Raw genomic sequence first — 16281 nt, forward strand, 5'->3', positions numbered from 1 at the left:
CTTGGTGTATCTGTGCACTAGGGTCAGTGCCAAGAAGGGACGAGGGAGCTGACAGGCACACGCACACGCCGCATGGTTGTACTTATGCATACTCTGTGAAACATAGCATAGTGTAACATCTGGTTCAAGACGCATGTGTGTCGTTTTCAATCCCTACCACGTTTTGTTGCTTCTATTCTTCCTTGCTAATAAGCTTTTGCTTCTCCATTTTCTTCCAAAGAATATACCGAGAGTTGAAACTCTCTTTGATCCTGGCCAGAGCACCCCAAAGCCCATGGATGTGAAACCAGCTCCACGATGGGACTCACTGGTCTGGTCTCCAGCAGTCAACCAACTCAAGTCTCATCTGGGAAACCCAACCTATATATACTCTTCTTACCAGCTGTAAAAGCCATGGTATACCTGAACACTGAGTGCAACCTTGAATTTGTGACCAAGCACAGAGAGGCAAGCTCCCCTTATCAGTCTGTATTAACCATCTCTGTGCTTCAGAGCCGTGTTCAGCACAGCAACACTCTGCAAGGGAGGGTTACCTGCTCGTAGCATTGTTGGCTCTTCTGCATCTTTTTTAGCCCTGAAAATGTCTCAGATGTATCAGCTGAGCACATCTGAAAGGCCAATAACTATCCTGAGTCCATCATTTCCAAAAAAACCCATAAAAAATAAAAATCCCAGCAGCTGAGTTGATCTCGTAATGCCATGGACACAGCTCTCAAGAGCTGTGGCGTCACGGCACGAAGGGGCTCGGTGGGGATCCCTGTCTTGCCGTCCCCTGCGCTTATTCTCGCCCCAGTACCACCGCCTGCAACCCATCTGAGGAACAGACCGGGAAGCCAATCTGCCTGACAAAAGACCTTGCCAATTTTATTTTGTTTTTAATTTAAACCAAATAAACACTTCCACAATTTATGCAACATAAGCCAAGTGAGCCGACGCACAAACTGCTCTGCTGGCAGAGCCAGAGAGAGGAAGATATCATGTTGTGCGGGGTAGACACACACACACACAAAAAAAAAGAACAGCGAGGTGGAGGGATATTTGAGGATATTTTTGTTGCTGAAGCTGGGAAGCCAGAACTAGAGGGCAGGCTCTCAGAGGGCAGCAAAGGCAGCAGTGAGCCCCAGGCTGGAACTGCCTCGCAGCCCTGGATCGGGATGGGGAAGAGCTCCGGCAACGTGGCTCCAAGCTGGAGCTTGCCAGCCCACAGGAGCAACGCCGTGCCTCACACGCCGGCTAGCAAAGGACCCACGAAACCATCACCGCACCGCAGCGTGTGGAGAGCTGCCGCTGTAGCTACCAGTATTTCATCCTTTCCATGACTACAGCAGGACTTGCCCATCGCTGCTGCCGGCAGTTCAGCATGGTTTATCAACGCAAGGTCCACATACATTTGATTTAAAGATTAAAAATATTATGTAATGCGCATGTTGTGACACGGGCCTGGTTTAAGGCAATACTGAATATTTAAGGAACAGCTTCACTGACTTCAAGCCAAAGATGTGATGTGACAGGGAAAGTTAAGCTGCTCCAGCCTGTATGGGGGTGGTATACAACATACAACAACAACGTACAGCACACAAATGGACGGCTTGAGCCCTCTCCACAGGGACCAGTAAAGCCTTTTTTCTTTTTTTTACTGTGTTTGGCTTCGGTAAAAGCTATTATCACTGCTTTTACTATTTTGAGCCCAATGCTTAATAAATAACATATGCGTTTCTAATTTTGTAACAGAGGAGGCAGGAAAAAGAAGAAAAGCAAAAAGAGGAGGAAGAAAGAGGAAATGATAGATGCCCAATGCCCACTTCTGAGAACCTTCCTGCGGCATTTTATGGTCTGTCATGATGGACCCGATCTTGCAATCATGCCTGCGTAGGAGCAGGCTCAGTTCTTTCAGAGGGATAAACTTCCACAGCCTAAAACATTCAGCTGGGTGTGTGTCTGCACAACCTCGACCCCGAGGTGAACGACGCTGGACCGATGCTTACACGGCCACTCCCTATGACACCTACCTCGAGTTTTTCTTGTTCCAAAAACATGTCCTAAAACCACAAGAGTAACTTAACGATGATATTTTTGCGCACTGAAAACAAGCCACACACAGTTCTTTGGCCTGTGTCTTTCCTTCAAAGCCCAGAGGAGAGAGGAGGATCTCTGTTTCCACCACAACCCTCTTCCCACGTGATGCCCTGTTAGGGGACCCTGCGAAGCAGCAGCAGGCCATGTTTCTAGCATGACCACATCCTGCAGGCAGCACCCATCAGTTTGATAATGCCAGTCTGATCATCCTTCCAGCTGTCCACGACTCGAATGTGTGTAGTCTGCTCTCGGGAATCATGCCCCACAGTATTACTGCTTTGCTGTGCTACCTGGGCGAACATTTTCTCCTGCATAGAGGGGGCCAGAGCCACAGACTGGAGTCGTGTCTGTCCTTCAGAGCGCTTAACGTCCTCTTGTGTCCTGGCCAGACCATGAAAAGGAGGAGTATCGCTCAGGGAGCTGCCCTCCAGACACCAACTTGATGTCATGGCCAGTAGATTCCAAAGTTTGCCCCCTTACAAGCATGTGAACCAGGTGCAAAACTCACTTTCTTGACCTGGATTCATTTCACACCTCAGTATAAAAGTCTTGGATCTATGGTTTTGCTCATGACGGGCTCCAAGGAGACTGTGTTGAAAATATGAATTATAACCCCGATAATAAACCATGGTCTGTTCCATCAGAGTGCTACCTGGTAGCCACAGCCATCCTGCATCCTTCCCCAACTGTAGCTAAGTCTCTCTCCCTTTCTACCTCCCTGTTGCCTCTGGTTTCTGCATCAAAGTGATGCATTGCTACAGCTCACCCCAGCATATGCCTGTAAGCGCATGAATGCAGGTGAATACGAGTAGTTGACTGTGTCTCCTGTACCATGGCAGACTGCCTCCAGCCATCCGCTTAGTCAGCCGCCTGAGCCATCCTTACACTCTTCATTTCAGCTTTGCTGTTCTCCCATGTTTGCTCTGCCTCCAGTGTTGCATCAATCTCTACATTTCAAAAGTCAGCTGAGCAAAAACTGCTCGAGAGAAGCCTTTCTTCAAATGATTTATTGGGGGACTGTCTCCTGTTAACTCAAGATGACCCATCTATACCAGGAAAGAAGTGTGCAGAGAGCTAGGGTGGGTGCATACTAGAAAGTGTTTAGTATGTATTTCACTGTGCACATGCTCTTAGCACAAACTATCTCCAAACATAAAGCTATGCTATTCTTGGCACAGAGTATATTCCAGATTCAAGAGCCAGCTGCCTCAGGCTGTGGGTGCATTTGGGGTGCCGTAACCCACAGTGGAGCATCCCACGTGCAACAGATTCACCATCGAGCTCACCTTGCAAAAACCTCCCCATCTCTGCCATTTCCACATGCCCACATCGTACCCCTGTGTGAATTTCCTGCCCCAAGCAACCTTTCCTTCTCCTAACAGGCATTCATGTCTCCCACAGAAAAGCAAACGAAGGAGCTGTGGTCCCAAACTCTGAATTCAGCACCAAAAGACAGGACCGGGATACGAGCAGCCCATTTCCTCACAGTGGCTTCCCTGTGGCCTCCCACAGATTGTTTAACCTTTTATCTCCACTTATCCCACCATCACAAGAAGCTTCTATTTATATTACAGAGTAAGTGTTTGTGTGCAATTTAGTGTTTGCAAAGCCTTTGAAGACTGAGAAATTAGGGATTGGATATATCCCATTAAAAAGCCACAATAATAATTAAACCTTCTCAAGTTCACATACCTATTATAACAACACTATCACCTTCGAAATCTCCAACCCAACATGGCAAGCATGATGTTTATGTTTGACTCCCCTTAAACCACGTCAACTCCAAACAAAACAAGCTTTGACTTGGATAAGCTATTCATCTGCCGACCTAATGCAGAGCCTTCCTTCTGCAGACCGCCACTGCCTTACGGACCACCGTTCCTGGATTTTCTTCGGCCTGATGTAGACCCATGTCCTCAAACTCTGAATTTAAGAGCCTCCCACAGCTGAAGAGTGCTCACCCTGGCCTGACCAACTGCCTGTGCTCTGCCCAGCAGGGATGGGGAGGACTGCAAACCTAAGGAAAGGAAAATGCTGGTTTAAGCCCTAGCGTGCTCTGATGCCCAGGAGTTCAGGGCTGATGGCAGTCTGCACCTCAAGGGTGATGTACGTGGGGGAGTCCTGAGCCGATACATCACTATACTGGGGGAAGGTGGTGGAGGGTTGGAGCTCCAGCATCCCCCAGTCACCAACGTGATGCCTCTTGCCTCTAATGATAACACTTGAGTGGGCTTCAGAGCACGAGGTAGAAGCCCCGGAGGAACAAAACCACCTGTGCAGGGACAGACCCCGGCTCGGCTCCCAGGAAGGCGAAGGGAGATGATTCGCACCCACGGGGGAGCCAGGGAGCCCCCAAAGGAGTGCTGACAGCAGACAGGGACCCAGGCAAGCGATAAGTGCCTCTGTTCAGCCCCTGTAACCCAAGAGAGAAATCTACCCCCCTAGTCAGCAGGGCAGTGAGAAGGAAGGTAAAGCCTTAGCAGCGTGTAGCCTGGTATTTTCAAATTATCCTCCCTCCCGCTTTGTTTCCACTGATAAATAAATGTATTGCTTTATGGTTTATGATAATGGGTATCTCAGGGGGGAAGGGAAGAAAAGCAGGAGGTTGTTTGGGGCTATTAAGTAACCCATAATCCTTCTTGTGCACAGATGCAGACGGCAAATGGAGGCTCGGGTCCATCACTTGGCGGGGGCTGCAAGGGGATGGAGTAGCAGCTAGGGGAGCCTGCAACCAGCTAGCACTTACTGGGGGCAAGAAACTACCTAGCATTTAAGCACTGCATTAATCTGTCTCGTATTCTCTGCTAGGGGATGAAGGGGCACCTCAACAACTTCTCTTTTCAGCTTTTACACACGGAGTGGTCGACATGCGGATCGCAGCGAGGAGGAACCGCAAACAACAGGCCCAGAAAGCGGTGGGAGAGTGAGGACGTAGAGATCTTGTGCCATAACCCAGCAGAGGACCCTCGAAAACTAGGAAAAGTGTCACCACCTCTGGAGAGTGCCCACACAGGCTGCCAGTCTATGGCCAAACCCTATGCTGAAGGCAGCGCTTGCATCTGAATTGCAGGTTTCGGCTAGTACCTCCGCTTAGCTCAGCACTGCGCTGCATGAACCAAAACGTTCACAGGGAATAAGCTTTGGCCTTTCTCTACAGTGCTGTTTAGTCTGAGAAAAATATCTGACAAACAGAGCTTTTGTTCTGGCAGTAAATAAGCAGAGCACTTGCAACAACCCTCCTTCAGATGCCACCCTTCCAGCAAGCACCTTTACCCTGGCATTTGCTTCTAAGCTTAGGTTTAACCTCTTATTTACAGGACATGAATCAATTTGTATGGCTCCTGCAGTGCTCCTTCCTGGTGGTTGCAGAGGATTGAGATTAGATGAAAAGGCAAGGGAGGGGATGCTGAGTTTCATCATCTCCTTGGCTAGGGCTGCGAGAAGAAATGAAAAACAGTATTGGTATGTGCAATCACATTCCTACTTACACTTGCGCAGTAACCCTTCCTTTCATCCCTAAAAACATGCAAAGATCTACTGGGAGGCTGTTATTTTGGAAATACATACATTCAGCACTGTGGAAACAAAGAAAGGATGGTGGGGAAGGGTTGCATTTTTCCAAGGGCAAAAAGGAAAACCTTGCTGAAACCTGAGGGGTGACATGGAGGAAATACCAGCCTGAACATCACATCTGGGAGCTGCTCTATGTTAAACACCATTCAAAGGCTAAAAAACTCTGAGATCAGCAGTGTTAAGTCCCCTCCATATCTTCAGATTATCATAGTTTAAAATAAAAATGCCTACTTGTTATGGTTAACACTCAGACTAATAACCATCACCACTAGTCACCGTGGTTTGCACAAGACTGGGTGGCAAACTTCTCACCCAGGAAAGCCATAGCGGACTGGCCATCTTTGGACCCAAAGCAAACCCCAAAGAGTTTTGTGCTCTAACCTGAAGACAAGCGTGAAGACACGGTTTGTGTGACATCCTAAGGCACAGTTTATCCCTCTGTGCAGCTCGAGAGACACAACCCTTCCGCAGCCCTGCACATGTGCCTCAGCATGGGGTGGTTGTCCCAGCTCGCCCATACATTAACACCTTATGGTCTTCACCCCAAGGCAGCGAGGGAGTAACAGGATTGGTGCCCAGCACACCCTAAGGCTCTGCTCTTCCTTGTCACCACCTACGTGCCCAGGCAAGACAAAGAGGGTCCTCCTTCATCCAGCAAAACACCAGCGACCTCCAGTTGTGCGCCTCATCCCTTCTGCATCTGGTCTCCAAGCCTGCAGCGGTATTTTTAGGTAGGTGATGAATAGGTGTGTTGGAGTGTTATGCAGTTAAATATAACATAAATGTCTGTGGATTGCAAACATGCATATAAAGAAGTAAGGAAAAATATTCAAAGGTCAAAACGCAGTGTCATGGGATCTCTCAACAGCCAAAACTTTTCCTAATATTCCTCTCTCTTTCTATTCAGTCTACTTATTTTTCCCTTTCTGAAGGGGGAGGAAGTAAAAGAGAACTAGAAAACGAGAAGAATCCCCAAAACTTTCTGAAAAAAACCCAAACAGATCTATTCCCCTTCTCCTCTAGGTCTGGTCTGGAAATACAGGTAACCTTAGGAAAAACTGAAAAAAAAAATAAATTTTTTTTTGAAAAAAAAAAAAAAGTCCTGTGAAATATTTTCTCTATGGTTAAACAGTGAAATACTGTCAGGCTACTGTTTAAAATCCTATTATTTTTGCTGTGCTTCAGTTCTTCCCAATGTTCTCTATATAATAAGCATTTCAAATGAAATTACATTATTTTAAAACACACTGTAGTAGGCAATTACAATTCCTGAATACTAAATGCCAATATAACATAGGCCAGATTTATTGTTGTTCCTTAACTTTGTGCCATGTTCATTATATTTTAATGAATAAGGTTTCACATTAATTTTTCAAGCCTTTTCCTTGGAATCACACATTACCGCTGTAATTGTGGTGCAGAATTAGGTCTCTATTTACATTCTCCTCATAAGTCCTGGAGATGAAACCCTTCCTTTGATCCCCCCCCACCAAGTCAGCAACATCACCTCTTCTTCCTATTTTCGGGAGAGTGCCCCAGGGCCGGTGGCGTTCCCTCGCCCCGCCGCCGCCGCCACCGGGCAGGGCAGGGCCGTCCCAGTGACGACCAGTACCCGCTGCCTGCTAACCTCAGGAGATGAGAGCGGAACCACCAGGCAAACTGGGTTTGGGGGAGACCAGACCAGCATCTGCAAGTCTGGTTGCACCTTCCCGGCCACGAAGAGCCGTCAGTGCCGGCCTGGGTTGACCTCCTCCTCCGCAGCATTCCCAGAGGGTGCTGCCATTCCTCAACCCAATCCCACCTTTCCCCATTTTCTCTCGTCTCTGTCACCCCCTCCGGGGAGACGCAGCTCTACCCAAACGGTCTTTTTTTAATACGCCGACAGCATAAATGAAAAAACAAAGGGAGCAGACAAATGAGGGCCATCAAGTGTAGGGCAAGGCGAAGGTACCATGAGACGCACGGCTTTTCACCTTGGGAATCTATTTTCCACCTCGGACAGCCTGTGAAGAAACTAAGAAGATGTGAGCTGAAATACAGGTGCTGGGCAGTAAACGGGCCCTGTTTGCCAGCTGTCGTCTTCCAGGGGACACATTTGATTTCCCGGTCTCAAAGCCTCCAGCAGCCGGCCGTGCCACTGCGCGCGAGGATGCTGGGCAGAACTGAGCGTAGGGGAAGCCTTTCCTCCACATGCGGGCGTTTGTTAATTCCAGTTATTCTGCGTACTTGTTATGCTTTAATTATTAATGTCGATAAACTCTAGGAAATCTCATTCAATTAGAATTGCCTTTTTTCTTCTTTTTTTTTTTTCCCTGAGATAAAATTAAAAATGCTTTATTGCAAGATCACTCTTTACCCTTGTTTTTTGCGCTCTTTTGAAGAGAACAGAAATAAAGTCCTGGCTTCTGGGATATTGCAAGCCGGTGGGACATTGCGGACACACGCCTGGGGACTGTCCGCTCTGTTGGTCCAGCAGGCCAAGCTTCTGTCCTTGCCACTCCTGGTTGCCATCTCCTCCTCCTCCTCTTCACAAGTGCTATCCTCTTAATTCCCTCCTACCCAGAGCATCTCCCTCATCACCTTTATTCATCCCCACAAGTGCAGGGGCTTTTATGTACCTAACCTTTCCCGCATATGCCACCTTCTCCATGCCAGAGCTTTGCCATATCCTCTTTCCTTTCCGCAACGCCGCTTCTAAAGCTCTCCATCCCCCTCACACCACCGGGCCAACAATAAATCCTCCTTCGCCTACTCCCTCCCTGCCAACGTGCTCTGATCCCCAGGTGTTCCCCGCTGGCTTCTCCCCGCTGCTCAGCGTTTCTGCCCCCACGCTGCGGTCCCCCAGCCTCTCTCCGCGGCAGAGGCTTCGCCGTAACCTCCGGGTCACAGCCTCTGCTGATACCAGAGACAGACACGCAATCACCGAACAAAGAGCAAACCCCCTTGTACCCCTCACCCCTCCATTTTCCTTCCATCTCACAATTTTCCCCCAAATTCACAGGTTTTTGCCCACCGACGTGCCGCGCCTCCCTCCGCGTTTCACAGCTCAGTTTTGAACTCTGCACCGCCGCTGCTCCACGGCAAAGATTTCTACCCAGCTCAGCACCGAGCCTTGCGAGCTTTGCCAACTACCGCTCCTCCTACTTCTTCTACCCCGACATGCATCTGCTTGCAGGGGCCGGGGAGGTGCCCCCGATGGTTGTCCAGAGGGCTTTCTGGAGGGCTACCAGCGTGCTGGAGGTGCCAGCCTTTCTGACAGCTGCATCTAACTCCCACTGCTGCGCTCTTTTCCTCCAGTTGGCCACCCCGAAGAGCGTTCTGCCTGTGTTTGCAGTCAACAGACAGAGAGAAAGCAAACCCTATCGTTTGAATCTAAGGTAGGGCTACTTAGAGATGATAGATTTCTCGAAATCAAATTTAAAAAGGGGGGTGGTGGTAATTAAGGAGTCTGGCTTTTGGGTTGCGTACAGAGGTTCAAAAAAATCCAGAATGAAAAAAACCCAACCCTGACATATGCACAGATTACTTATTTATTAAAACACAACCATATGCACTTTAAGAAAGAGAGCTGTATCATGCATAATTTAGTTGGCGTACAGACACTACTGTTGTGTTTCATGCACATGAAATAAATAAGCATAAATTACTTAATTTGAATAACACCAAACACCTGATTCCAGAGACGGAGCAACACTTCACGCTAAGGCATGTAAGTGCTCTTGGCTTGTTGACGTTTCACCAGAGCAGAGAAAAATTAGCAAGCTGAAAACAGAAATTCATATTGTGGCTTCTTAGACAGTACATCCACAGGGCTCATGAACAGCACGTAAACTGAGCCCTGGTGATACGATGGACCTGCAGAGGAGACTCCCATTGCTACAGAAAACGCCAGGAAAATGAACATGAGATATCTATACATGTTCTTTACGATGTTGGTAACACAGAATTCAGTAATAAGAACAACAGTAAGCTGGGCAGCCTGTATCTTCATAGATTTGAGCCTTTTCAATTTCTCTCCAAAATTTCATAACAGACCTCTGGAAAAAAACCCCACGTTTTTTGTCTGAATGTTTCTGTTTTCCCACCCATAGCTTTATATCTCTAACTATACCATAAATGTGATTGGAAGGCTTCTATTTTAATAAAAATAAAAATTTTAAAAAGGCACTTCTGGTAACTTTATCTCCATGTCACATAAGGATTCACATGGCATTTGCCTCCTACAATTTGTTTGTGCTGAAACCAAAGCTTTCAGATTTTGACAGATATCATAGATTCTTACATTTCTCAAAAAGTGTTTTGATTAACAGCAAATAATCAATTTATCTTCCAGGCACAAATTCCTCTGGTGCAAGTTTGAGTTGTGGTTCTTTCCTTCTTACTGGAGAAGGAAAGGCAGGGTGAAGGACCCTCTGTAACACAGGTCAAACTAGCTCTGCTTTAAATCTGTGACAATATTTCCTTCACTTACCGCAACCTTCAGCTTTTTGCCTGCCCATCTCGAAATAAGCATGCCAGTGAAATGAGACAGGACCTCAATACAACAGACATTGGCAAGTCTGGCCAAGCTGTGAGGTGCTCTCAAATGCAACATAAGGAAGATGAAATGAAGCATCTTTCACCTTTAAAAATGAGAGCAGTGTATGCAGACAAGTCATAGGCACTGCTATGAGACTGCACGAGACTTATTTTCTCCTATGGCTTCAGCTTCAGCTTTCAAACTGGCCATGGAGGATAAGCATGGCTAGATCAGACCCAGCGTCTCCTTCAACATTACACGTGCCCCCTCATCCCTCCTCTGCGAGCGGCTTTGCTTTACTCCAAGGAAAGAAACCCAAACACGATCAACAGCCTTGTACTTACTGAGTTCAGCAATGCTCCCCACGCGCGTAGCAAGTAAAGACTGCTCGATGGTCCTCAGCTCTGACTGGCTGAACATCTGCACTTCTCCAGGCTTGTTTGACCTTTGCTGGTCTTTGTGAAGGTTCAAGCTGTCTGGCAGGCAGAGAACACCTACAGCGGATAAAAAGAAAGGAGAAGACCAATGTAATTTCAGCTGCCACCACCACATCATTCTGGGGACATTCCAAGATGAAGCCGGTGTGTGCAGAGCTCAAAGACAATCAACATCTGTAACTCAATGTCACAGATGACTCATGCTCTCAGAAGTGGCCCTCATTAGCTCTTCTGAATATCCTCAAGTCACTTACAATGTCACCTAGAGATAATTCTTACAGAAAACCCTAGAGAATTGCCCAAGGAAGAGGTCAAGAGGGTTCCGAAGAAGCCTCCTTTCTACTCCAAACCCATACAAATTTATTAGAAAATGGTATCTCAGCAACAGAATTCTTAAAGATAGGCTTTAAAATTATATATGAGACAGACTATATATTTACAGGATTTTCCTATAAGGGGAATTCCACAGACAATTGCCAAAATAACAGACAGCGTCAAGATGCTCGCAGTGTCATTGAAGGGCTTATTGAATTTCTTTTGTAAATACGACTCCTGGCATTTGAACTGCTTGGGCTTCAAAAGCCCATTATGCAGAAGCCCTTGCAGCTGCGAATTTTTGTGGGGCAGGACATAAGTAAAGCTACTGACATAAAATAATTTACATACACATTCATTCAGGCACAAAAGTCACTTTCTGCCATGACATCTAAACCCCCAGGCGTAGATAGAGGGCACACATTTATTAATCAAAATCACTGTCATGCTAAAAAACAGAACTTATTTACAACAGCAAATGCTGCATTATCCTTGGGTAACAGATGCATGGAAGTCCAACTTGGAGAGCAAGCTCTCCTCCCTTCCTGTGGTCTACAAACAGCCACCTATGGCCATGTTCTCCACAGCATCACCTTCCCAGTCCCGCTGGGACACACACAGGTGGAGACCCACTGGAGACAGTGGAATTGTACCTCTTTATGATGACTAAATTTCATCTTATCTTTGATTGTGTGATATGCAACAATTACCTTTGAAAAGAAGCCAGAGTAGGAAATTTATTTTTTCCATTAGCTTTTACTATTCCTTTAAGTATAGGGGAGAGGTTCTGCCCTTAGGGGCCAAGCAGACTTTACAAAATACATTAAGGAAGAGGTACATATTTAGTGTTTTTCTTCAGGGGGAAGAACTTGCCTAGTTTCCCAGCTCTGTAAATATGTGGCATCTAACTCTACTGATCAATAATTCTACCAACAGGTATAACATTGGAGGTCCCAGGCAGAATGGTCACCTTAATCCCTGTTTACTTCAGTTATGAAACAGCCCACAAACATCACTGCACTGGAGCATCACAAGACCAGGTAACGTGCCTGAGGGGATGCTTCTCAGCCACATTGTTAGCTCCACCAAACTGCTTTCAATTCCCTCCTCACATCCATCTCCTCCCTGCAAAGAGGTTAGTCTAAAAGTTGTATTTGTAGCACAGACCTAAAACCACCCATCCTGGGAGGAGTGAGACGACGCAGGTTCAGTGAGCACATTCAAAACAACAAGCAGGGATACATGGGAAAAGCAGGACTAAAGGTCTTGTCCACCGTGGCTGGAAAACAGCAACCTAAACCAGGATCACCCTCCGCACGCAACAGCTACACCAGAACAGGCTCACTAATAGCCTGTTTGAATACTGGAGATAGAGGAGCAGGAGCAGCCTTAATCCCAGCCCTGGCTCCGGTCCCGGGGTTGTAACAACTACGGTAAAACCGTACGCACGTGTGGAAGGTTGTAAGAGAGGAACACAGCTCGCGAGGAAGCACCCTGGAGAGAAAGAGCAGGACAGCTGACACAGCAACGGAGGAGGAAAGAATTAATAGCAGAGAGGTAAGGGATAAAAAGCGCCAACAGCTTATCAAACAAGCTCTCCAAATTCTCCTGCCATCGCTCAGTGGCTGATTCGCATAAACATGTGGTGCACTGATCAACATTTATATTCTGGGGATGTACAGACCTCGAGAAGTACACCACCTGGATTTAAAAAGCAGACTTGCCTGCATATTTTAATAAGTATTCTCTCTTGGAAATATTTCTCATTTATTTAGGTTATTCTTTACAATTTTAATGGGTAGAAATTAAGGCAAAATTGGAAGTCTTCCCGGCAGAAAACAGATGTATAACTGATCTAATACTCAAAGAGATTTCTAAAAACAATAGAGCACAAACAGCTTTATGGCATCTTTAAAAAATGAATATCCAACAAGAAAATCTTTTTGAGTGAAAACATACCTTAAGTGTGCAAAAAACACTGGTTTAAGATACCTTTACAAATAAGATTCAAATGATTTAAAATCGTAATATGTACAGGAGCTATTTCTCCAAGTGATTAAAGCAGTGGGATATAGACAATTTATCCTCTACTTTGTCTATGTCTCTGTTCCCACAGCCAGGCCTTTTCCTTACAAACAGCCCTGATTAATTACTCTGTTCTTTAGAGACGGGAGCATATTCTTAGGTTCTTGGATGAAAAGTGCAAATGAAATGCAAAAATGCGCCATTGTTAAAAACTTAGCAAATTATAGCATATGTCACGCCAAAGGGTTTTACTTGGGTTGGAGATTAGCAAAGACATGCGATAGCCAAACATCTGATACTTATATGCCAGCTTCAAAACTATAATTGACCACAGCGGGTGACCAGCAGGGTGATGGAAGATTTGTTTATAACTCTCATAATTTTGCTGGATCAAATCTGGTTTTCACCAGCATGGAGAAAGTGAATTCTATGGCTCAGGCATGCAACTCTGCCAATTTTCTAGCTTCAGCTGTTTTCCCCCAAAATGATTAAAGAAAGGTGAATAAAATGCTTTTTAGAAGAAAAACCTGCTCTCTTTTTATCAGTGTTTGATGTAAAGCTCAAATTTGGATGAACGGCTATGGCAGGGAATTGCTCCCCAGCATGAAGAGAGCACGCCAAATTGAAGAGGGCGGGGAAAAAGGTAAAAACTTCATGATTATAAATATCTTTTTTAAAAATAGAAACATTTAAATAGCCACCACCAGCTTTCACTGGTTTGGCTAGAGGTCAACTTCCTTACTTTAACTCTCTGCCGATCGGTATTACGCACTCGCTTTTTCAGCCGCATCTGCACCTGTACTGTGTTGAACTTGACAAACAGGTGAGGACCTCAAGTTTCCAATGGCCTGAAAACCAGTACTTTTCCCCTTGCTTTTCTGGCTGTCGCTGCCGATGCCATCTGTCATTCCACACCAAAGATTTCTGTGCAGTATCTTCAGAAATGAATGGTGGTATCTGTCTTTTCTCTCGACCAGCACTGTTCAGTGTCCTTCCTTTCTGCTCCGTTACTCAACCCTGTGCACTTCTTTGCTCATTATTTTATCCCTCATCTTCCCTCTGATTCACTAGAGTGGAAATTAAGCAGTCAGTTTTTGCCTGATGAATACAGGGCCAGACTCACTCAATACGCCCCTGGCTGCTCTGTGCCATCCAGCAATGTACAGCAGCCATACGTTGCGTCTATGACTGCTGTGAACCACTGGAGCAAGGCAAGACAACCAAAGCCCTCAAGTCTATTTGGATTTTGTCACCTCTTTTGGTGCTTCCCCTTGTCTGTACCCTCCTTGGGGCACGGATCTGTCTAGGACTTGTCTGCAAGGAGATATATCCAGAACAGACCATATCGAAAATTACTTTATTCACTTTGCCCTTGGTCTCAGGGTACCCTGCAGTCTGTAGGTAAAGGACTGAAGAGAAAGGCAGAGAATACATTTTAAAATCAGCAGGATGCCAAAAAAAAAAAAAAAAAAAAATCATAGTGACAGGCTCCTAATGCTTCTCCTCCCAGATCTCTAGAGAAAAAACAACATCACAGGGAAATCTGATGTACGATTAATACACTCCACATTTTTCCTGCCCTCTGGGCTCACATGAAACACAAGCCAGAGCTCAATCCCCAAGGACTTAAAAATCCCAAACCAAAGAAGTACTGCACAAAATGACGAAGTGAAGATTGAAGATGCCCAAACTTACAAAAGAAGTAGTTATTTTAAACCTTCGTGCAAAGTCATCCAAACACAGGGGTACCTGGTAACTCTGTTCCAGTTTCCCCATGCACAATCCCAGCTCTTGGGCTTTGGTTGATGCACTACCCTCCATTGCAAGGCAGATTTTGGCACAAATATACATACATCGCTGCACACTCTGCTGCTCGTGCTGTCCTTGCAGCGTGACAGAAGTGTGTGTGCATCACGCAAACATCCCGCACTCGGCACCCAGCAGCAGCCCTGGCAGAGCTCATCCCCGCTGCCCAGTGCCTCCCCAGCAAAACAGCCCGAAGGACCTGATGGCCAAGAGCAACTCCAACACCAGACGCAGCACCGGGTGTGTGACCGATTCGGCTTTCAGAGCAGCAGAAATAGGGGATTTGGAGCTCAAATCTCACCTAAATACAGAGCAATCACTAAAAAATCCAAGCCCCCTCCACTGTTCCTCTATTTAGACAGATATCTGCATTTATTTCTATACCAGCCGTTGCAAAACATTTGATTCCTGAAGCGCTGGCACCTTCGGTGCCCAAACTCCAGGACTGGCAGTCAGACTTCGCTTTCTCCCAGGCATAGGAGGCTGCTTGCTTTCCACGGACCATGTGTTGCTCTTGACGCCACACAGCTATTGGTATTACACAAAGGCAGATCAAAGGGCAAAACAGCAAAAAGTAAGACAAGCAGTCTTTTGTATACCACCGTGAATGACTGCACAATGTGGAAAGCAATAAAATGGCAAATCTGTTTATTTGGAATGGGCAGTAAAGTTTGGGGCAAGGCTGTGTTGCATGCTCAAACATCCCACAGTTTGGTCCCAAAGCAGCTTTTCCACCTAAAGTAGCATTTTCAACTGTGAGTCCATCTCAGGAGAAAGAGAATGAGAGAGACGGAGCCTAAACTTGCAGCTCCAGTTACTGCAGGTCTGAAGTTACTGCTCCAACCTTCTTCTTCTCACCTATTGTAAACATGCTTCAGTACCATACACCTCCTATATTTGAAGCTTTTATTTGTATTTCAAAGAGTTTGAAGACATTTAATCAAGCTATTGCTTGAGCATTCAGCAAATTCACCAAGACCAAATGGTATCTCAACTATTACTGAATTCAGTTTTTTATATGTATCTGCATACAAAGTGACAGGCCAAGGCAAGCAAGGAGAAGTCTGCACTGCCTACTTTCATGGGTCTGCAATACCTCATGTTATCCATGTTTTGAATTCTTTGCCTCCTCTCTCTCCTTTAGTATTCAAATCCCATGCTCTAATGCCCACTGGACAATGTGATTCAAATGATCCGTGCTGAGGCATCTAGCAGAAACCCAACACAAATGTGTTTGTTTTGACTAAAAATATAAGTGCTGTAAAGACTATAAAATAACATTTCACCATTTGTTCCTTTGGAAAGAGTGCCAGATTTCTTTATATATATATTAATTTAGTGTCTGGATAGAAGCATGAAGGTTTTGCTGCTCTCTTACTATTTTTCTTTCATTAACTGCTCCTACTTTCAAGAGAAAATAATTCAAAGTATCTTTGACTTCCCTCTTTATCTATCTGTTACATCTTAAGCAAATGTACATATCTGGAAAACAGCTTATACTCCCACTACAAGGAATACCTGGATCCTACT

At 45.8% G+C, this 16281-nt stretch overlaps 1 protein-coding gene across 2 annotated transcripts in view; it reads right to left on the minus strand.

The window, feature by feature from the left end:
* Positions 1-16281, minus strand: part of ABTB3 (ankyrin repeat and BTB domain containing 3) — a 176160-nt gene that overhangs the window by 64479 nt on the left and 95400 nt on the right. For both annotated transcript variants that reach the window (XM_075050922.1, XM_075050920.1), the window contains exon 2: positions 10513-10662. In XM_075050922.1, the coding sequence (XP_074907023.1) occupies positions 10513-10662 (150 nt within the window). The remainder of the gene's footprint in view (positions 1-10512; positions 10663-16281) is intronic.

The sequence above is a fragment of the Buteo buteo genome, chromosome 19 (genome assembly GCF_964188355.1).
Source record: "Buteo buteo chromosome 19, bButBut1.hap1.1, whole genome shotgun sequence".
Lineage (NCBI taxonomy): Eukaryota > Metazoa > Chordata > Aves > Accipitriformes > Accipitridae > Buteo > Buteo buteo.